The 24,466-nt window shown below is 43.9% G+C and overlaps 2 protein-coding genes across 2 annotated transcripts in view; both read left to right on the top strand.

Moving 5' to 3' along the window:
- Window positions 1-8,524: 8,524 nt before the first annotated feature.
- On the top strand, window positions 8,525-10,393 carry setd3 (SET domain containing 3, actin histidine methyltransferase; the record flags this gene model as incomplete). The annotated part of the gene is made up of 1 exon (XM_079524079.1): window positions 8,525-10,393. The coding sequence occupies one exon, from the start codon at window positions 8,525-8,527 to the stop codon at window positions 10,391-10,393; it is 1,869 nt and encodes a 622-aa protein (XP_079380205.1).
- A 4,916-nt stretch (window positions 10,394-15,309) lies between these two features.
- The window catches only part of ctif (CBP80/20-dependent translation initiation factor), a 73,842-nt gene continuing 64,685 nt past the window's right edge, over window positions 15,310-24,466 (top strand). The window contains exon 1 of the mRNA XM_079524196.1: window positions 15,310-15,391. The gene's annotated coding sequence lies outside the window, so the exon portion shown is untranslated. The remainder of the gene's footprint in view (window positions 15,392-24,466) is intronic.

Genomic DNA, 24,466 nt, shown 5'->3' with positions numbered 1-24,466 from the left:
ATTTGAACAGATGGGGGCAATGAGGGACGTATTGTGGTTACAGTTGGGTGCCACCGATATTGTCCCTTATTATTTGACCCATTTAGGCCTGACCTCAAAATTTTAAAAAATCCTTATAAATCCTCCAGTTTTCTGAAATAAATATTTTCACGATTTTTCAAAAATAGCAGACCTACAAGCTCATAGCGCGCCACTCGGTGGCGCGCTATGAGCTTGTAGATCTGCTATTTTTCAATAGCTAAATTATAACATAATGTTTAAAACACCAAAAGGGGTTCCCGCCCCCAAAATGGGTTAACTGTCCTTTTGCGCAGATCACGCAAACCTCAGCAAAAAGAAAAGGACAATATCGATGGCCTCCAACTGTATGTAGGCTAAAGAGCAGGGGTGGAACAATTTCATTATTTCAACAGCGATACGATTCCCTTCACGATGTAGGTTGACGTTACGATACATGGACAATATTGGTTCATTCATGGCGATACATAGGGTTCTTGTGGTTACATAAAATGCTCAACATCTCTCGCTTCTCCACAAATGGCAACTAGCTCATCATCAGTGATCAAACCCCGCATTTAGGTTTTCACTGTCATCAGTGCGGGTGCACACAATGTATGTATGCATCATGTTCTTTTGTGTGCCCTATATGAGAGATGAACTAGAAAAAGTGCCCTTTTGGGTACAAGTCTCCACCAGGAGGATAGGAGTGTGTGTGATGTTTGGCAAAATGTTTAAGATTAATATAAACGTGTGTGTGTGTGTGTGTGTGTGTGTGTGTGTGTGTGTGTGTGTGTGTGTGTGTGTGTGTGTGTGTGTGTGTGTGTGTGTGTGTGTGTGTGTGTGTGTGTGTGTGTGTGTGTGCGTGTGTGCGTGCGTGCGCGCGCGTGCGTGCGTGCGCGCGCGTGCGTGCGCGCGTGCGCGCGCATGATGCGATTTGGCCTGTTGTAGCGCCACCATGACGCTGATTTGAAAACTGTCAAGTGGCATTTCTTCCTCAGCCTAGTGGGAATATACATGCACAGTTTCCCCGCAATTGGACGCTGCGTTGAGGAGTTGTGGCGATTTGTACAAAACGTGTACAAAGCGGGCTACTCCTGAAAACTTTAGAAGCCAATCGTAGCTAATCATGATGGATTAAGAGAAATCAAACAAACCCATCTTGATAATATGACTATGGAGAGCATGTGTACCGATTTGCGTGAAATTTGGATAAAAGTAAAAAAGAGTAATATTAGAAAATGTGTTTTACATATGTCGGCCTCCTGGTGGCGCTATAAAGAGCAGATGTGAAAAATTCCAGACAAAGGTTTTTCCTTGGCCTCTGTGTATGGCCTCTGTGTGCATACAAAGTTTTACACAGATCTGTGCAGTCAGAGGTAAAAACACTAATTGGCCAGTTCTAGTGCCACCATGAGGCTGAGTTGAAAATGTTCCAGTGGCATTTCTTCCCCGGCCTAGTGGGAATGTACGTGCACAATTTCACGGAAATCACACAATGTGTTCATGATTTGCGGCATTTTGTTTGAAACCGTGCACTCCTACGAACTTTGGTAGACAATCTTAGCCAATCAGGATGGAGTCTGAAAAATCTGAAAGACCCGTTTCGTTGAATGGCTCTCGAAAGCTTGTGTACCAATTTGCGTGATGTTTGGACAAAATCTGTAGGTGTACTGTCCAAAAAATTGTTTTGCACAAAGCGGCCTCCTGGTGGCGCTATAAGAGGCCAATGTGAAAACCTTGGGGCAGATCAGCTGTGGCATTCAGGGAGTGTGTGCAGAGTATGGCTGCGATCAAGCCAACGGTGCCGGGGATTAGCTGTCCACAGACGCACGCACGCACGCACGCACGCACGCACGCACGCACGCACGCACGCACGGACGTAGTGCAAAACATACTCTCCCTGCATGCCTTTTGCCTGGTGGAGACAATTATGCCTGTCCAGCTAATAGCGGCTATACCTTGAGGCTCTGCTTCTCTCTCTCTCTCGCTCTCTGACATGGTAGTGTCATTTCTAATTTTATCCATAAGAAAGTACGGTAAGTAGCCACTATACTATTATCCATAAAACCATTGTTAAAGGTCAGAGGTGTCAAAATACCATCCCTCATCTCTACCCTTGATTACCCTGCATTATATGCATTATTATATTACATTGGTATTACATTGGGTAATTATATTACAAAACATACACACAACGATCTACAAGTTCACAATGTGTCACAATGCAATGTTTTGTGAGCTTGTAGATCTGCTATGTTCAAAAGATACGGTTGAAAACTTGAAATGAGACATTCTGCATAATGACTACTTTTACTTTTGGTACTTTTAAGTACATTTTTAAGTACATATTGATGCCAATATATATATAGTATCAATAGTATTGATACTCCAGTGTTGATGTGTTGTACTCAAGTAAAACAAGCGAGTACTTTTTCCACCACTGCTCAGACTTAACGGAACTCTCAGAATTGTATCTCTCCTGCAGTTATTCCCTGTGGTACCCGACACCATTCTCACCTCCCTCATGTGTGTCTGTCTGTCCTTCCATCATTGTCACGTCAGCCTCGCTTGCACTCCGTTTATTCCCCCTCTACTCTCACTTGTTCTCTGCCTTATTTGCACCGTGGCTCCTAGGAGGTGAGCCAATAACAGGGTATGTGTGTCTGCGCGTGCGTGCGTGCGTGCGTGCGTGCGTGCGTGCGTGCGTGCGTGCGTGCGTGTGAGTGCGTGTGTGTGCGTGTGTGTGTGTTGGTGACTAATCTTGAAAAGCACTGGACCTATCAGTGCCACATTTCTTGTGCACGCTGCCAGCAGTAGGAAATCCAGTAATACTGTAAATTCCAGAATATGTTTTGTTTACTGTGAATATGATGTTTTTTTTGGGAATGCATGATGGCCATATCTCTGCTGTCTGGAAGAAACCACCTAACTCCAAAATGTTAATATAAAAATCACACCCGTGTGAACTGAGTGGTGTTTGGTCTTATATAGAATGATCAGCTGTGGTCTGACGTAATGTCTGACGTAATGAAATCACACCCGTGTGAACTGAGTGGTGTAAGGTCTTATATAGAATGATCAGCTGTGGTCTGACGTAATGTCTGACGTAATGAAATCACACCCGTGTGAACTGGGTGACCATAGCAACCATGCTCATTTTTTGGTACGAACAGACAGACAGACAAACTAACAAGGCCAGTTGTAGGAGTGGTTTACACCACTCAAAAAAATTATAATAAATAAAGAAATCCAGCTCAAGTGGAGTTAGGAGGTTTTCACCAAAGCACTTTTTAATACTACTTATCAGTCAAAAGGATAAAATGCTTAACACTTAGAGCTTACTGTATGAACACTGTAGTAATTTGAGTGCAAATGCATATGTAAACTGAGTATGTATGGGACATGCAAGTAGGCTACCAAAAGTAAAATTACTCATTATGCAGAATGTCCCATTTCACAAGTTCAACATGTAACAAACAATCTTTTGAAAATAGTGCAGATCTGCAAGCTCTCAACACGTTGCAAGGTGACACGCTGTGAGCTTGATCTGCTATTTTCAAATAGCCAAAGTATATGGCTGGTTAATGTACATTTTAGTTCTTCAAAGTAACTAACGTATCGTATCGTGGTGGAGTAAAATATTGGAAATACTCAAGTAAAGTAAAAATATACCTCAGAATTGTAGTTATGTACAGTACTTAAAGTATCCAAATGTATCTAGTTACTTTCCACCACTGACTCTGTGTTCCATCTGCCCCTTCTGCCTTCCAGCTGACCCACCTACTCAACGGGTGCTCTCCAATCATGCAGACGCACGCACGCACACACACACACACACACACACACACACAGTGGGAGCGTTCCAGATATTTTATGTTTTATGTTTTCATGTTTCCAGTTTTTCTAGAGACCCTCAGCACCTGATGACATTATTGGCAAGGTTAGGCCTTGATTTGCTTCCTTTCATTTACAATGGTCTCGGAGCTAGGGAAACTTGCCATCGAAACCACATGAATCACATCCATGTAGCTTCTCAGTAAAGTGTTGTCTCTACACTGATTTGAAACCTTTATTTCAGGGGAATCCATTGAGACCAAGGTTTCTTTTTCAATGGCGCCCTGTGTACAAAAAAGGAACATAGACAACAAGGTACATAAAGGTAGAATACAAAAACACCCCCCTCCCCCCAAAATAAAAATAAAAATAAATAGCAGGTGCATAAGCCTTCTTCCAGTATGAGGTCAGTACCGTCAGTTAAAGGTCTTTTAAAAATAGCAAACGAAACAAGGACATCTAACTCTAACATCTAACTTTTCTTGACATTCATTCCATATATACGTATGGAGCATACAGCCATACACCCATACGCTGTGTTGTCTGGATTACACTGTGTTGTCTGAATCCTCCAACAGAGTACCGGTATATGATATGATAGGGCTTCAGTGGTTAATGTAGAGCTGTTTGAAACCGTATGGTACTGGGATTTGTCTACTGCCTCCACCTGCTGGTTAGAAAGATAATTATTCAGTACGTATGCTGTTGTTCCTCAACAAATTGAGCATTTGCCAACCTCAATTCAATATGCAGTGTACTGTATGTGTATTCATTTTGTGAGTGAGTGAGTGAATGAATGAATGAATTACTTTTTTTTGGAGATGTGCTTTTAGGTTTAAAGCACCATCAAATTTGAATATTTTTACCATCTCTTTTACATTTTTGAGTGGTGTAAACCACTCCTACAACTGGCTTTTTTGTGCAGAAAAAATGAGCATGGTTGCTATGTTCACCCTGTTCACCCGGGTGTGATTTCATACAACTGTCTTTGTTAGTGCAGAAAAAATGAGCATGGTTGCTATGTTCACCCTGTTCACCCGGGTGTGATTTCATTACGTCAGACATGATTTCATTACGTCAGACAGGCTATATTACACCACTCAGTTCACACGGGTGTGATTTTTTTTCTTATTTTTGAGCCCCTCCTACAGTATATACAGGTTTAATGTTTGTTTTTAGTTCAATGTTTTTTTTTTACCTTTTTTTTCTTTTCTTTTTTCTTTTTTAGCTTTTTGACACTGAAGTATCTTTCAGGTAGGCTGATCATAACATAACTTTACTTCTGCCAAATATTGCTGTTATTCTTGGGTTGAGATCGAGAGAGAGAGCGAGAGGGGGAGAGAGAGAGAGAGAGGGTGGGGGAGAGAGAGGGAGGGTGGGGGAGAGAGAGGGAGGGAGAGGTGGGGGAGTTGAGTTACACAGTGAAATCCTCACAGTTCATTTGTAACTCAGATGTAACCAAATGGTCCATGACCGGTTGCACGCTCTCAGAGTTAAAGTATCACTCAGAATGTCACAGTGTAGGCTTTCAACGGCAGGTCGCCCTAGCTGCCTGCACACAGCTGAATCCTCACCAGAGGGGCTGTATCAAGGCACCAATTAGCAGCGGAGAGGGTGCATGATGATATTTCCGTGTGCTTGTGGCCTGGGCAGCTCCGTCTGTGTGTGTTATAAAAGGCAAAAACCATAAACATAGAATTAGACAGTACAGGCCCTATGGCTTGTTAAGTCCCAGACTCTCCCCTCCTGTGGCTGCTGAGAGCAACGGTGTGCTGTAAACAACACTGGCCAGCGAGCTGTTATTATGTGCTTTTTATTTTTTATAAACGGGGTGGTCCACGACATGTCAATATGTGAAGTCTATGAGGTCTGCCATGGTGGTGGTCTTACTTTATTAGTTCAGCCCAGTGTGGGAGAGAGTTCACATCGAACTGGATGGAGAGAGAGAAACAGAGTGGGATGGAGTAAGTCTTTATCTAGTAAAAGGAAGACCGAACATGCACAGACTCAGAGCCATGCTGTAGATCAGGGGTTCTCAACCCGTGGGTCGCGACCCCTCGGGGGGTCGCCAAATTATTTTAGGGGGTCCCCAAATTATTTTCAAAAAAAAAAGATTTTTTCCCCCATTTTTTTTCACGATTTTTCAAAAATAGCAGACCTACAAGCTCATAGCGCGCCACTCGGTGGCGCGCTATGAGCTTGTAGATCTGCTATTTTTCAATAGCTAAATTATAACAATGCTTAAAACACCAAAAGGGGTTCCCGCCCAAAATGGTTTAAGGTTATTGTAGCAGTCAATTTATATTGGGGGTCGGGAGGGGGCGGGGCGGGGCGGGGGTCCCGAGACATTGCCAAAGCATTTCCGGGGGTCCCCGGCCAAAAACGTTGAGAACCCCTGCTGTAGATCAGGGGTTCCCAACCTTTGTATTGTCACGGACCGGCTGACGGTTCATAAAATGTTTGTGGACCGGCACCTCATACCTCACATCACCTCATATCACCTCATCTGAGTTTCATATCACCTCATACCACCTCATCTGAGCCTCATATCACCTCGTCTGAGCCTCATAAGGCATGCATGGCAACAGTTTGTGTTGCGTGTGATGATGCACCGTGTGGAAAATGACTGTAGACGTGAGAGAGATCTAGAGAGACAGAACCAGACAGAACCGGACGGACGGACAGACTGTTGTCTTGGACCATTTCCAAAGAAAGAGGACCAATGTGAGTCCATCATGCTGCTGTAGCAGTGAGGAACAAACCTTATTCCTCGCTGCTGTAGCAGTGAGGAACAAACCTTATTCCTTTGGAGGCGAGTATGATGGAGGGACCTACAATAACATGGAACAGATGGATGCCCATGTCTTCAACACAGTGTCTTTATGCTGGAAGAAGTTTCCTCCAGTGAAACATGGAAGAGGAGATCATCACCTGGAGGTTCCATCCATGCGCTGTGCCCACACAGCTGTGGTGATTGAAGATGCAGTCTACATCTGGGGAGGATTCTGGAGAGGGAAGTACTACAATGTGCTTTACGCATTTGATGTTGATGCCCACAGATCCATGGAGGATGGACCAAGCTGACTGGACAATTTGGACACCAGCACAATGGCCTGGTCTTTAATCAACACCAGAGGAACTCCACCACATGCTTCATGCAGTCACTCTGCCACCATCATGGGGACAAAGATGTTTGTATTCGGGGGCGGGGTCTACAACAGCATCAGAGTGTTTGACACAGAGATCAACGCTTGGCTGAACACATCTTCTGCACAGCTTCTTCCAGAAAGACGCAAGGGTCATTCAGCATTTTCCTACAATGGAGAGCTGTACATATTTGGTGGCTGGAACTGGAACAGTAACCAGACCTTCAATGATCTGTGGAAATTCAGTCCAGAGACCTTCTCCTGGAAGAAGGTTGAGCTCAAGGACCTTGTCCAATGTATGGTATGTGCTGTTGTGTCATCTTCTTTGGAGGAAATAAAGCAGAATACACAGAATCTCTGATGATCATCTTAAGAGTCTTACACTTGAGTCCTAGTCTTAATACGTTATGTAAGCAGTACGCTCTGGACCAATCAGAACTCCCACATGACATCAGGTGGGAACTGGTAGCCATAGTCCGGCACCCGGGCTTGTGGGGTGGGACATTTGGTATATAGTCTTTTTTTATTGGCCTAAAATATTGTATATATACATACTGTACATTCTTGAATCTATATATATATATATATATATATATATATATATATATATATATATGTTATCGTTAACATCCTAAGGCAAAAACGTCAAAATTTCATTATGCTTTAAGTAGCATGTGACATGTCAAACTATGGGGTTTTAATTATTCTGAATCCATTACAAGCATTAGTTTTGCACAAAAAACACTTGGGCTAAATGACGGTCATAGCTGTCATCACAAATGTGATGAAATGTGATGAGCTCTGCACATTTTGGGCACATTTGGGCAAGTGGCTATGGCCGTTTTTAGCCCAAGGAGTGTTTTTTGTGCAAAGTTAAGGGGCACTCTTATCATATTTAGCGGAATTATCAGCTTTTATCATCATACATCATCATGCATCATCTCATTGGCCAATCAGAATGCCTGTTGCCTGTGATTGGTTAGCTGATTTGCTCGTTTACATATGACGTACATTTTCCCTTCAATGTCAAAAATGTGTCTAATCTTCTGATGTTTAATTTACGTCATATTTAGCAGACATTTGACTTAATTTCTCCGTTCATTGTCATTTGTCAATGACAAATCTTGAGACGTCTGTGGACAAGCTGACATTTGACCTGAATTCCCCTTGAGACGTGTGGGGACAAAAGCTGTTTATAGGAGGGGCAAAAACATGATCCATGTGGATCTCAGACTGCACGTGGCTAAACTAAGACATCAGTAGTCCAATTACTATCACAGTATTATGACATCAGTCATCGCCATATTTGGGAAAGGTTTCAGTATAAATTTTAAGTTACAAATCTAGATATTTCCACAATATAAAGCATCTACCTGGCCCGCTAGGCCTTGGCCTATAGGCAGAGTTACACGATCATTTTGGCACTGGAAGTGGGACAGAGAGAGGGAGAGGGAGAGAGAGGGGTCAAGTGGATTGACCAGAGTGACAGAGGAGCTGCAACAAACACAGAAAAGTCCTTGTTTTATTCGTCAGCACCGTTCGCTATGGGAAAGAAGAGCCGAGTGAAGACCCAGAGGTTGGGGACAGGAGCCACAGTCATCGCTTCCCCCAAAGAGATGATGATCCTCATCTCTCAACTCCTGCAGAGATGCAGCAGCACTGTGGCGCCCTCCCCAGGCAAAGAGTGGGACGAGTACGTCCAGATACGAGCTCTGGTCGAGAAGATACGCAAAAGACAGAAGGGCATCTCCGTGCTGTTTGACGGCAGCAGGGAGGACTACTTCCCGGAGCTGATGTCCTGGGCTCGGGAGTGTGGCGCTTCCACAGAGGGCTTCGACATAGCCAACTTTGAAGAAGAGGGCTACGGCCTCCGTGCCACCAGGGCAATCAAGGCAGAGGAGCTGGTCCTCTGGGTCCCCAGGGAGATGCTCATGACCGTGGAGTCGGCCAAGAACTCTCCCGTCCTCTGTGCCCTGCATGGTCAGAACCGGATGCTGCAGGCCATGGGCAACGTGACGTTGGCGCTGCACCTGCTGTGCGAGCGGGCCAACCCTTCCTCCCGCTGGGCCCCTTACATCAGGAGCCTTCCGCTGCACTATGATACGCCCCTCTACTACGAGGAGGGCGAGGTGCACCACCTGCTGGGCACGCAGGCGCTGCAGGACGTGTTGAGCCAGTACAAGAACACGGCGCGGCAGTACGCCTACATCTACAGGGAGGTGCACACTCATCCCGCCGCCAGCAAACTGCCCCTGAAGGACGCCTTCACGTACGACGACTACCGGTGGGCCGTGTCCTCCGTGATGACCCGGCAGAACCGGATCCCCACGGAGGATGGCGGCGGTTTGACCCTGGCCCTCATCCCTCTCTGGGACATGTGTAACCACACCGGTGGGGCGATCACGACGAGCTACAACCTGGAGGCCCACCGCTGTGAATGCACTGCCCTGCGGGGCTATGACAAGGACGAGCAGATCTACATCTGTTACGGCACGCGCTCCAACGCCGAGTTCGTCGTGCACAACGGGTTCTTCTTCCAGGACAACAGCCACGACGGAGTGAAGATCAAGCTGGGCGTCAGTAAGAGCGAACGGCTCTACACCATGAAGGCGGAGGTGCTGACGCGCGCCGGCATCGCGGCGTCTACCGTCTGCACTTTGCAATGCAACGAGCCTCCCATTTCGGCCCAGCTGCTTGCCTTTCTCCGCGTTTTCTGTATGACGGCGGAAGAGCTGAAGGACTACCTGGTGGGGGAGCGTGCCATCGGCAAGATCTTCACACTGGGGAACAGCGCGTTCCCCGTCAGCTGGAAGAACGAGATCAAGCTGTGGAGCTACCTTGAAACACGAGCCACTCTGCTCCTCACAACCTACAAGACAGAGGAAGACCCCGCCACATTAAAGAAGCCAGACCTTTCTCCTCACTCTCATGTGGCTATCAAGCTTCGCTTGGCCGAGAAGCTGATTCTGGAGAAGGCATCCGCCAGTGCACGGGCCAAGAGGCTGCATTTTCAGAAGCAGCTGGCAGAGGGCGCCCCGTTGCCTCGATACGAGGAAGGCGCCAATTCGGTGAGGGAGAGCGCGGAGGCGTACCGAAAGCTTCCAGCTCTCCCGCACAAGCTGGAGGAGGTGGAAGAGGATTCCCAGGAGGTGAGCTTCAACAAGGCGCAAGAGGAGGAGGAAAACAAACTGCAGAAAAAACCTGTGCTCCTTGACATGGGGAAGTCGGTCTATGGAACCAGTGCAGCACCAGATGGAGATGTTAACGATGACACTTACCCCACGCAGTTGTTTGATAAAGAGGCGACCAAGGAGGAGGAAATGCCAGGATTTAACTTGACTTTGGACACAATTAAAAGTTCACACGCAACCCGGAACGTCCAAGCTATAGTTGTCACCCTAAGTGCCGATTGAAATGTTTGAAATGAAATGATTACTATATTTACCCAGGGTATCTGGGCTAAGCTCAAGAACTTGTTTCCAGCCAGGCCCTGCTCATAGAACATTTCATCGTAGTGGTTCAATGCCTTGTTCAAGGGCACTTCAGCGGTGGTAATTTTAACGTGTCGGACCGCTGATTCGAACTGGCGACCTTCCGGTATCAAGAACGCTCCGCAATCCGTTCGGCCACCGCTGCCACAAAGAGATGTATCATAGATTTATCAATACCTTTACTGCCACAGCCCAAGTCTCAGTAAATGATTCATAAATATATAAAGATGGAAATAAATGTTACCTATAAAATTAGCAGAACATCCAGTGTTTGGTGCAGTGGTCATGGATGTGCACTAGAGCTCTTTATTTTTTTCCTAGCCCTTGTTTGGATGTTTTAAATGCTATTCACTAGTTCACATTTCACACACCCACGCACTGAAGACAGAAGACAAACACAAGCAAGCATGAAGCAGGCACTGTGAACAACTGAATACGTTGAACTGTTCTGTATGCTGAAAGTCAAAATCCCTCTACTCCTTTATTTGAATTCAGTCAGTTTATTGCTGCAGTTCATCAACTCAATCATACATGTCAGGTGCGTTTTGAGTTGACAGTCGTGTTACATGTATTTCGGATGTACTGTCCACAACATCACTGCCAAATCTTCTTTTTTTGATACTATTTTATTACACGCACACACACACGTGCACACACACACCCACACACAGACACACATTCTAGAAATAATTTGAGAAATCACACTTGTGTGAAGTGACATGAGGGGCGCCTCACTCCTTTGGTATATTGCAGAGCCATAGAGTATAGACAGAGTTGCGAGATTGAGGGGGCATAAAACAGCCCGGTCACGTGGTTCATGTACTCGTGCGAGCCCTATAGACTCCAATGCATTCCGTAAACTTCCGGTGTCCCTATTCGCCAATAGAAGTCTATCGCCATGAAGTGAACGGAGTTGTCGTAACTCTGTCTTACTCTATGGCTCTGGTATATTGTACCACATGATGTGACATGACGTTTAGGTCTACTGCCTTAAACAAACATTAAAAGTCCATAGACTGGGGGTGCCCGCTGGCCTAGTGGTCCTGTTCAAGACAACCTTTGTTGCGCGTCTCTTCCCTTCTCTTTCTCCCTCTTTCCTGTTTGTCTTCACTTTAACTATATCAATAAAGGCACAAAAGCCAAAAAAGGTAATCTTAAAAAAAAGTCCATAGACTTGGCTCCCATATGACGTAATTTCAAAAGCCAGACTTTGGAGGGGATAGTTCCCCTCTTGTAAAATCTATGTGATATGAGGACACTATTTTCATTCATTATAAAACTATAGAAATGTTCTTTTGATACAACAATGCGTTGACATTCTCATAGGTCAGAACAAAGCGAAGTATTTTACTCAAAGTTTAACAACTCCGCGGCCAGGCAAAAACAACAGGGTGCATGTTGATTTTTGGGGGCTTGCTCATTTTTGGGTGGCGTAAATTCTAATTCAATGCATGGCTGTTCGGAGATTACGTGTGGCAGCCACGTCTATGGACTTTAATGTTTTATGGATTTTAATGTTTGTTTAGGGTAGTTATGATGTAATTCTTTCCCAGGCAAGTCTATGGACGTTAATGTTTTTTTATGGTAGTAAATGATGATGTAAGATCATGTCATCTTGCTGATATAAATACATCTTGTGATACGGTTTTTTTTCCGTCAGTGGGATGAAAACATCAACATGCCCTCAAAAATCTGTGTGCCTCTTTTTACAAGGTAAATGAGGCTGCAGGTTTGGGGAGACACTAAGGAGGAGATGAGGCGTGTATCACACTATGTCAGTTAATTAGCCTCTGACTGTGACAGCTATGGATGGGTATGTGGCCATCTGGAGATGTCAGGACACCCCATGCAGGAGATCTGAACTTTGGTCGTCTATCAGTCGGTCTTATCAGACGGTGGTCTGTCTGTCTGCTTGTACAGTGTGTTATCTGTTTGTCTCTGTGTAATGTAGTCTTTCTGTCTGGCCAGCCGACCAGACAGGTTGGCTGCCTGCAACAGGCATATTCAGTATTTTAGCTGTGACGTGAGCGCTCCCTCCAGAGATACTTCCGGGTCCCACTTTTGTGTCCCCATAGAGTTATACTGTGTCCCTCCGTCTGACTAAATCTGAGACGAAAACAACCACGAACGTCTCCTTTTACCGCTTTCCTTGCAACAACAAAGCTACTGGTCTCACAAATCTGGCTGTGACAGGCCGTCTGCCCCACACTGAATACTATCGCCATTTTATTTCATTGTGTCAACTAAATCCTCATTAATGCAAACTAGATTCAACATACTCAACCCTGCACACATTCTAAATATGCCCCCGCAATATTGTACTGAGCAAATGGACTGTTACCACTTTCAATAATGATAATAATAGTCTTTATTGTCTGCACATCATATATTTTCTTTGTCATGGACACTTGTACAGAACATTAATAATTCTACTCGAGTTGGAAGCATTAAGACGCATTTTAACCCTCAATGGCTTCCTTTCTGAAAAATAACGTCATTGTGAAAAGATTCACTTGTTTAGATATTCTATTTACAATGAGATGCGGACGGGAGCTGGTGCCACTTGGACCCGGACGTAACGTAGGACTACAAAATGACGTCGGACTTAAATACATAATAGGAGAAAAGCTATCAGCAGAGCTTCAGAGGCAGCTGAGAGCCTCAAGATGGATGTGGATCATAAGGGACAAGCCATGGCTGAAAGCTACTTGGACACATGGCTGGGAACTGATCACTCACAGTCTGGTCGCCTGGGCGAGGGAGTCTGAAGTTGAATGTTCCAAAAGACCAGATGACCCCATAATATGGTACTATCACTGAAGAATGAAGATGTAACCTAAATAAATGCATCACAAAGTGTATCTAATGCTCAAAATGGCTGGATGTCCACCACGAATGGTGTGGCTCGCTCGATGGCTGGAAAGACAGCATGGCGGCCCTGAAAGACAGCAGCTGGGGCAGGAAAGGCCAGCAACCCAACTTATATCTTCTGTGAGGGACAATGCAACTGAGCTATGAAACGTCCCAAGGAAACATACCCACAGGGGAGGACCCATGCATTTGGACCAGCTACGATAAGATGCACAAAAACTTGCATTACATTTTGTATTTTTTCCACCAGATTGCTTTATACGGGTGAATAGAAAAGACTCTGGTGATTATGCAAAATTGACTGTCTTGGCCAGGAGTCACCCCACATCGCCCGGAATGTCCAAGTTGTAGAAGCTCAAGCTGTGTTCGTCACTTGAATGTCACAGCTGGTAAAGCTGAGGTGGATTATCATTAACCTATGATATATCATTTATCAGTTAATGTATGTTTTCTATTAATGATGTAAATCTTCAAAGTAACTAGTCACTAAAGCTGTCAAGCAATTGTAGTGGAGTCAGTAAATTGTACAAGACAATAGATCTGTAAACGCATGCACGGCGGCCAGCATGAAAGTCCATAAATGACCAGATTGTTAATTCAGTGACACGGAGGACGGAAACGTCCACTCTCTGTATCACTTTATTTCACCATGTCATTTTTAGCACATTTTTAGCAAAGAGCCTAAATGTTCATCTTTCAGTGTGCAAGCCTTTTTGTTGTTTATGTATTATATACTATTTATATGTTTTATTGTTGCTGCTAGTGCTACAATGTATGAGGAACCAGAACAAAAATAAATGGACTCTTATGTAAACAGGTTGTAACAATAAGACACATTGACAACATTGATCTTTTATTGAGGGTGCAATGTTACTGTATGTGTTTACATATATTCTATTTAGAATGTTACTGTTTTTAGAAGCATTTTAAAATGCTATAGTTTTTACAATGTTTCTACATTCTATTATAAAAACGAATTATATTCAATAATGAGTGTTATATGTGTGTTATATTTATATCTTGTATGTAATGTATGTGTTTCAGTCTAAGAAAAGTGAATATCTAACTATCAGTTGTGGAGGGTGATTTCAAATGTTTTGTGGCCACTTTGAAGACACAAGGTGGAGCCATAATGTCTATAGCCACATACACCAAACGTATAGCTCCCCCTAGCGGTGGTGCTGACAGTTTATTATACCATGATGGAAAAAGAAAATGCCATTATGTCCCCTTTCATTCAGCACCACGACACCAGACCAACCTGACAAATGATTACCCGTATACTATATACTATATGCTATATGTGTGCATAGTGCATAAATAATACATATGTAGGAGGAAGTTCCCAAAAGGGGTGGTAAGAGATAGTTCCATTCCAAGGAATTTATTTAGCAGCGTGACCATGACCCCCTAAAATCCTAAAATAATCATTTGAACTGGGGACACCCCACAACAATAAGTAGGCCTACTTGGAGTTGAGGCAATGAGGCATTCAATTTAGTTTGACTCTGTTCCACAGATATTGTGAAAATATAGCAGAAGCTTGTGGGCTTGCCTTGTAGATCGGCTATTTTCACAAGTTCTCACCTTATTTAATAATAATAATAATAATCAATTGTAAATTACATTTGATTCTACTGTGTTTATTTACATTATTACAATGTGCAATATACAATTTAATGTCATCACACAACTAAACCAGAGTTTGGAACTATTTGAGATCGAAGTGAAATTAGTGAATCACGTGACGGATTTTTTTTTCTTTGGACATCAGTTGCTCTCTCTCTCGCTGGAGAACGAACGCCAAGTCCCACAATGCCTCAGTCCGTCGTCCACACACGTGTCAGTGCGGACGTCACATTCCTGCATTCCGCCTGTTGTCTGAGTCTGGGACGACGTAACAAGCAGCTAATCTTCTCTCTCTCTCTTCACAACATATAGCAGCTTCCTTCTCTCATCATTTCTGGATAAAATAGAACCCATGACACGGCGGATCTGATACCAGGAGCTGATCCCAGGCTCACCGGGAGTCCAGGTCTCACACAAAGGGTGAGGATGCATGAATTAAAGCTTTATGAAGCTGTTGTTGGTCAGCTGTGTGTGTCTGTGTGTGTGTGTGCCGGGTAACAGGATCCATACAATGAGCTGGATGTTGTGTGCAAGTTGTGTGGAGGATGATGATGTGCGTGATGACCCTGGCCAACCAGGCGCTGCGTGTGCGTGTCTGACTGTCTGAGATAAACCTGTTGTCATTTATATTTCCCCACCATCAGTGGACAATGACTCTGCTCGTTGTAGGCTTTTCTGTCTGCGGTGCAACTATTCGACTTTTTATTCCCCAAGCAAGCTAACGCTAGCTCCAGCTAAGTTTAGCAGTGCAGCTTGCGTCACCTTTGTTAACGGCGGGGAGAGTGAGAGAGACAGAGGGAGAGAAAGAGAGAGAGGAGATCCAGAGTAGGGCGTGGAGGAGAGGCACCAGCCCAGCGGACGTGTGTGTGTGTGTGTGTGTGTGTGTGTGTGTGTGTGTGTGTGTGTGTGTGTGTGGGGGGGGGGCTGGACACGACACGAGCACAACAACAAACCCTGCTACGATATGGACGCGTTTGATATTAGACTGAATGTTTATGATATAAAGAATGTGTACAACATCCCAGGCATCTTGGGCGTGGTGGTACACAGTTCAGTGCTAGAGGCGTGAAAAGTTCTATTATACTGTAACTTCTTGGTTGAAGAAGCACTATCGTGTGGTTTTCGTGGTCAGTCTGCAAACCGCTCTGGTTTATGATTTGTGGCTAAAAACATTTAGATGACAGCAAGACAAGGCAGCTCATCATCTTTACTGCAAACCAGCAGCCTTAAGTTCTGCTCTGACCAGTCACCTACACTATGGCTGCTTATCACCGAATCTCTAGTCTACACATACTGTACACATGACAGAATGAAAACACTGACGATTCATTACATTTTAGACTATTTTCTAGTAGGCTCCACCTATGCATGAGGCTACTTGCAGATAGGTGATACATTAAAGGGTAAAACCTGAATAACTGAGTGGGTAAATCTAACTATAAATGTGCCATGTCTCTGTCTGCGTGTGTGTGTGTGTGTGTACGTTTTAATGCACGTAACTCGAGAACCGTTTGCCCCACCGACTTCAACTTCGACACACACGTTCCACACCACCAGGGAGTGCAGTGCCCGGACTCGAGTCTGTGGGACACACCGTTGTCCAGAAACACCACAAAAGGCTCTGGTCAGGCTCTGCCAGTGGACCTAATGAGCCTAAGTCCCCTCACCTGTGCAATTTCCAGCCTCTGCCTCAGCCAATTGATTGTCATGGCAACCCCACACCTGTCAATTGATGACTTAACCAGTCCACTTTTCACAGTCAGTTTGCACTCTTCACACAGAGGCAGACAGTCAAATACAGAGATCTCCATGTGGGACACAGACAGTTAAAATGGGTGCCATGACAACGGGTATTGATACTACAGAGATCTCCATATACAGTTTGGGCACAAATGGTATACAGACAGATACACGTAGTTAAAACGGGTGCTATGACAAGTTGACAACCGGTATTATTAGGTTCCCAAGTAGGCCGGTAGCTGACGGGCACGTACAGGTCTAGTGTAACAAATGCAAATGCTTCCATACCATACAACCAAGCCATCCTCTTATAGTGCAGCTTCTTTGGGACTTGTGTGTCAGGCAGGGTGTATTTGCAGGAATTCACCAGAACAAGCTTTTTTTTAGGCTAAATTAGTTGCCAAACCTGTAGGCTCTTTGCACCATTCCATTGAGAGGCACAAAGGTGGTGTTGTATGGTCTGACTGTTCCCTAAAGACAGTAACAGTCCAAAGTTACTCATGACATGCTCAGGATTCTTGGTGTTCAAATATAGATGAGATCAGAGTGACGGCAGTGAAGTCGAGGAATGTCTGCTTGCCACTACAAGTCACCAATGATTTTTTTTTCTTCTCACGATTGAGACCGTTCCTCCTGGCTTGGTTGAGGCCAGGTTTCTCAGATTCAGATATGGAAAACACGACATGGCTAATTATTAGGTTAGAATGTAGAAGAAAATCTGTGTGTCTGCATGCAAGCTTGTCTGAGAGTTTTTTGCTGAGCCTGCATATCTTGAATATAAAATCATATAGGCCGTCCGATGCTTAATTGTGTGACAGTGTAGTTCAACAAAAACAGATCTACAAGCTCACCATGTGTCGCATCGAGCTTGTACTATAGATCTGCTGTTTTCGGTGTGAACTTTACAATATTTAATGAAGAAAACACTCTTAACATAAATTTAACAACTCCCCCATAACCACCCACCAGACTCCACTTTGGACCAAGATTATGATCTTTTGATTAGCTTGGTCATTCCATTCACCTCTTTGGGACTAATGTAACTTGCTGATTGTTACATTACATTTTACCTCAGAGATTTTACCTCCAATATTTGTGTCACCTATATTTTTGTTAATTGATGCACAATTAGTATTGATTCGGACACTACTACTGACTGTAGTACGGTATGTTGCATGACTGTTTACTGGCGGTTACATTCTTGGGGTATTGGCCTATTAGGGGACAATGGCACTGTCAACTGTTATCAAATACTCTAGTACTTTTTTAGACTGTTATCTCACGAGAGTTCTCAAAATTCAACATAATCTTTAGCTTCCACCTTTTGCCCTGGTAAGTCTTCTGAGAGATGACCGAGACTGAGGAGATCAATAATAATGACAAACACTGCAGGTCATTAGACCAGGCCTAGTCGCCTCCTTCCTCACTGTAAAACCACTGTCCTTATGACCTCCATTAAGACCTGAGGCCGATTCTAATGTCTTCTAAATCAGTTTTATGCTATATCAGTGGTTCTCAAACCTTGACTCAGGACGGTAGGACCCCCAACATTATTTATTTCATTATTTCATTTAATTACAATTTAGGCATCATTTAGCAGACACTCCAGAGCAACTTAAAAATAAGCAAGCAGGTAAACACAACCTCAAATGCAGAGAGACAGTTAGTGCCTCAGTATCCTAGGATGACAGGTAAACCAAGAACCTAATCAGGCAGTTGCATCATGGTGAATCATTGGTGTTGTTTCGGCTTAGTTAAACAATATACTATCAAAAATAATCTGTAGGCCTACATTCATTGAAGCTATAGGACAGCAGGTAAACAGTTAACCTAGGCTAGCATAGTCTAAATAGCATGCTATCTAAATTACGTTTTGAACATTCAGTCAGTCAAGAAAAAACAAGCCTACAGTAAGTAACCAAAACAAACTGATAATATGTACAGTAGTGGCCAGCTGCACATGACATAATTTACAGTATGGGGTGTATTGTAAACACTGATACACATGACACAGGCTGTATAGCAGAATGTAAGTCTTTATTACAGTGGGACATGCTATTCATTATGATTAGATTGTCAAGAAGTGTATACGTGAGCTCGGAGACAGAGAGATAATAATAATGAAATACAAGTTAACACACGATCACACATGTCATATTGTGTGAGCGTAAGATAGCTTATAGTACCTTGGCCATGTGTGGGGTGGCATTGTCATTTTTCTTGACTTAAGTATTGCAAAGTGCTTAAAGGCATTTTATGTAACTTGTCCTCATTTACTGTGTGTGTGTGTGTGTGTGTGTGTGTGTGAGATTTTCTTACCCATAAATTCGCACTATATCAGCGGGTATCAGCCACTGAAGTAGTGTGGTTGTGTTAATATGCAGAAACACCGTTGACCATTTTTCACCATTTGTTTTTTGGTTGTCCCAAAAACGTTGCTGTCTATCAAAACAACAGCCCCATGCTACTCCAGTTAGAGAATGATAACTGCTGGTATAGAGGAAAAATATTGGTAAAAAAAAAGTATTGTTTTAATTTGCAAACACAGGGGAAAGTTGCATACTATTATGCTTTTAAATGTATTCATTTACTGGCTTTAGGTCAACAGTTAGGCTATAGCTCTCCATTCTAGCAGGCTGGGATGCAGGCTTCAGCTGTGCTGTGACCAAATCCTTTGTTGTCAGCAGGCCTCTTTAGTTGACCCTCAGAATGACCACCGCACCTATATGGTCCATACATGTTCCAAAGCCTGTGAGCTGTGTCGCCTGGGCCTTTGTCGTGTGTGTGTGTGTGTGTGTGTGTGTGTGTGGACAGAATGGAGTTGTTGGACTACAGACATGTTCTATGCTCTTCTCCATCACGTCACTAGTAGCACAGGGGGTGGGGGGGACAATGGGACTATTATTTACATGGTCACACGCATGCGCGCGCACGCACACAGCCACACACAACCTTGTGCTCTCTCCCACATCCGCCACAAGCCCTCATTACTAAAGCTTGATTTATACTTGGTTGCATGCCGTGTCTCGCACCGGAAACGGCTGATCTACAAGCTCCTACAGCTGTAGATCGGCTATTTTCAGTGCAAGACAACTCTGTGTAACCAAGTTTAAATCGAGCATAATTGTACTGTGTAGGTCTATTGATACATTCTCATAGACAGACTGAGCTCCCAGTTGTTTGCTGACACTGGGGGGGTGTTGTAGAAGGTTTGTCGGACTAGTTTAGCAGTTCCTTTAGTTTTAGTTTGATATTGAGGGTAACCTACAATAGATAAACATAAAATGAGTCTTTTTCCCCGGCTTCCAAAATAAATGACCAGCATACAGTATTACAGTAGCATCATGTTACAGTCAATGAAAACGTATTGGAAGTTTATTTGTGCTCTGCATAATCACAGAGCGAAACGGGGCAAAGGAACACTGACGTACTAGTAACGGGATTAGGAAAGGTAGTTAACGGATTACTCTAATATCAAATATAACTTGTTAGTTTACTACGTTACAGAAAAAGTATTCTCGTTACATAACGCTGTTTATTTTAACATTGTTACACCCAACACTGGAACCGTCCAAACCTGTTCCTTTCCCCGTCCTCCATCAGGCTGGACATGGGGCGGAAGTATTGAGACTAGGATTACTATATGTGTTTTGTGAGGGTACCTACCCTAGGGCATGGAGGTTCGAAACCACCGGTCGGTCCACGGGACATGTCCCACTGGTACGAGAGAAGGGAATTCCAAGTTTTCCCGACCGTCAACAGGATTTTCCAAACAGCGGTGAAACGTTGACTCTGTCCTGTTACGGAATGAAAATACCAAGGATTCGTCACCACTGACTGGTTTACAAACTGCTTCGAGTCCGTGTTACTTCCGTGTTGCGTAGCATAACAGTGACATCACTTTCGAATCCTTGGTATCTTTAACGTTACCGTGTGTTCAGACAGAGCAGCAGCAGCAGCAGAACAATATCAAGCTGCAGCCTATTTTGTCTTACTTACTTACTTACTCATCCCATGGCCTAGGGGGCCGTAGGGGTGTCATGGTGGATGCTTGGGCAGTCAGGGATCTCCAGCGCTCTCGGTCTTCAGCTGTGCGCAGCAGGGTCTGTAAGCTGCAGCCAGTCCATTCCTTGATGTTGTCCATCCAGGCCTTTCTCTGCCTGCCTCTTCTCCGCTTCCCCTCCACTGTCCCCTGTAGGATGGTCTTTGCCAGCGAGGTATGCCTTGTGACATGACCATACCAGGCCAGTTTGCGACGCTTTACTGTTGAGAGTAGGGGCTCCTGTTCTCCAGCATGGGTGGTGACTATCTGTCTAACATATTCGTTAATGAAACTCGCGCTAATGAAACAAAACACTACACTATATTATTTCATGTCAAAACATATTGAAGTAAGATGATGTAACCCAGGTAAAGTAATGCATCACTCTGCATGTTTAACTAAAGGTGCTGATGCGCAGCACCCAAACCTCAAAGTGGGGTCCCCGGACCCCACTTTGAGAAGCACTGCAGTAGATGACCTGCTCCTAATGGGTAAATCCTGACTTTCTATCTGCTGCTGCTGAGATTGCTGCTTTTCTACTGTAGAGCTAGATCCAATTTCCTCTGCCCAGCTGTGTCATATGACCCTTCACAACAGCGTGTGTCTTATTTCCCGTCTGCTTGCTTCCCTGTGTGCTTTCATCCCTCAGTGTTTCCCCTCCACACATCCCCCCCCAACCTGGCAGCACTTCCACAGGGACAGAGTTTACTGTGTCTGCTATGTCTGGGGAGCATACCTGGCATTCCTCTCTCTCCACAGGTCATTAACACCAAGTGACATCTGCTCATAAATGAGCAGTCGTCATCTGGGATTTTATAAAAAATACTATCATCATAGTGCTAGACCAGGGGTTCTCAACGTTTTTGGCTGGGGACGCCCGGAAATGCTTTGGCCATGTCTCGCGAACCCCTCCCCCCTCCCCATCCCCAATACAAATTGACCTCTATAGTAACCTTAATAATAGAGAAAATGCATCATAAATAAAAATACTGAAACCAGATATAATCATTAAGGAAAGTTTATGTATGCACAATGTGTACTATGTACCCCCGGGGGGTCGCGACCCATGGGTTCAGAACCCCTGTGCTAGACTACAGAAGTACTCAGCCAGGTAATTAGGTTTTTTACGACCACAATGCAATTTATTAGGGATGTCCCGATAGACTTTTTTCGCTTCCGGTCCGATCCCGATACCTCAATTTCTGTGTTAACCGATACCGAATACCGATACCAGTGTCGTGATCTCATCATGTTGTGTTTATAGCTATCTAGCTATATATCTCGTGTTGTGTTTATAGCAGACTCCTCACTCAAATGTGCACTTGCAGTTTGGGCAACTCCAAAGCAAACTCCACATGTCCCAACATTTTATTTACCTGCCATAGTGTCAAGTTTGTCAACCCCTTACCCCTGTGTCGGATCGGTGGTTAGACTGGCATATTCACCGATACCGATATGACCCGATATGACAAATAAGGGCAGATCTGATACTTTTCCCGATACAGTATCGGGACATATCTACAATTTATAAGATCTAATGATTCTATGGACATGCAGGTCAAGTTTGAGGCTAAAGTGTAGGCCTACTAGTAGAGGAAATCAGTGAGGCTTTTGCCAAATTGAATAAGACTAATTTTCTGAAAAAACTGACATGACATAATTGTGTCATGTGATTAACGGCAGTGATGTTTTTCCTTATTGTGAACTTGGTCAAATTCTGCAAATACATTGTCAATCAATATTATAGTTTTGTTTTGTACGTTCCTCTGAACAAAATGCAACAGTGCTTGTGAGACACATACTGTACACAACACTAAAAGTGCGAGTGTCTTCTATTGGTATGTTCTCTGACTCCGACCTAGATTCACGTCACACTCTCCTCTTGTTTACTGACACTGCTGTGTTATGGGTGGGTTGCAAAAGGTTGGTGGGACTAGTTTATCAGTTTCTTTACCATACAGTAGACCTACTGGACTGGTATATGTCATGTCAACACCATTTACACTGAGATCAGCTAATTCAGCATCTTGTTTGAAATCCCTCCTCACACTCGCATGTAATCTTTTTTATAATGTAACCGACACTGATTATTATAGTGATTAACCAAAACATTTAAATGTTGACAAAATACAACCTACTTTAAATGCAATAAATAAATACACTAATAAACTCCTGAGTCCTGACTGGCCGGATCACTTACTGTATGTACACAAATTAATTTGGACTTGCTTTGGACTCCTTTTCTGGAAATGACAAAAACGATGGCGTTTGCACGAAAACTAATTTCACCCACTTTCTTTTTTACACCAATAAACCTGTGATATGTGATGTGACAATAGAGCTGTTGAGCTCTACAACTCGTCTGGAGATGAGTTGTAGAGGAAGTTATGAATGTAGCCTTCTGTTGTGGTTGTTTATACAGTAGCTACAAGGATGGATACTTTATAGACGTGCTTTTACTACCTGATTACACTTGTGTTTCTATCCTTATCTTTGTAGGCGCTTTGATTGTTCTGGCAGATTACCTCATATTGTTTCTCACACAATCTTTCTTTAGTTTCTATCCTTGATGCTCTGTGAAACGCTTTTTATTATTTGTGAAGCTAAGCTAAAAAAATAGTAGGGCATATTAGTCCCATCTCCAACATAACGGGTCATGCCTGTACTTGCAACTGAGGCTGTGTATTGGCACTTGTTAATCATGTCATTTAGGTTGACCTTATATGACCAAACCTTGGGATTTACTGGTTTGTCCAGCTCAGTGAGTTGACCAATACACACACTGAGTTGACTGAGTTGAAACATGCACACACACACACGCACACGCACGCACACACACACACGCACACATGCACGCGTCGCGCGCACACACACGGGTTGTATTTGTGAAATGGTCAATAGTTATTGGCAGCAGTTTCCCTCCGGCAAAAATAGTCTACTAATGGCATCGGACATTATTTCAATGTCTACTAAAGGTCACTTATAGGACATCGGAATCACTCACATGGTGCTGCATTATTGCTTAATTTGGCTAATCTCGCATTTGTTGGATTACTGAAAATCTGTCTATTGTTTGAGAATATTGATTTGGTAATAATAATGTAGTGGGCTTGATAACTGAGAGTAGGGCTTGGTATTGTCTACAAACTCACGATCGATACGTATCACGATACCGAGGCCACGATACGATATGTATCGCGATACGTGTGGTTTTAGAATAATGACCGTGTGTCCTACTAAATTTAGTTTTGCAGAGTTCTAGCCCGCCGATGTTTTGACAAATATGTATATATGTTTTTGGCTTTTCTGCCTTTATTGATAGTATCAAGTGAAGAGAGACAGGGGAGAGGGAGAAGGGGGTGAGACTGAGACATGCAGCAAAGGTTGTTATGAACGGTACTCAAACATGCGACGCGCTGTCAGGCCAAAGCCTATATGTAGCATGCGCCTGGACCACTTGGCCATACCCATGTATGTATATGTTACTTTTGAAAAGATAAATGCAAAAGATTTTATCATATATATCAGAACGAAAATACATCGCTTGGATGCACCTGGGACGTATCCTTAGTGATGTATCCCAAGGTCATCAGGGTTTCGGGTCTCGCGAACATCATAGCCCTCACTCGGGTGACCCAGCCGGGTTGATCAAGTCCCGACTTACGTCCCAGTAGCTACCCTCGATCAGACCCACTGTACCTCCCAGTCCCTCT

This window comes from Electrona antarctica, assembly GCF_951216825.1.
Source record: "Electrona antarctica genome assembly, chromosome: 16".
NCBI lineage: Eukaryota > Metazoa > Chordata > Actinopteri > Myctophiformes > Myctophidae > Electrona > Electrona antarctica.
The sequence above is the reverse complement of the archived record's forward strand: the minus strand, read 5'-3'. Positions and strand labels throughout refer to the sequence as shown.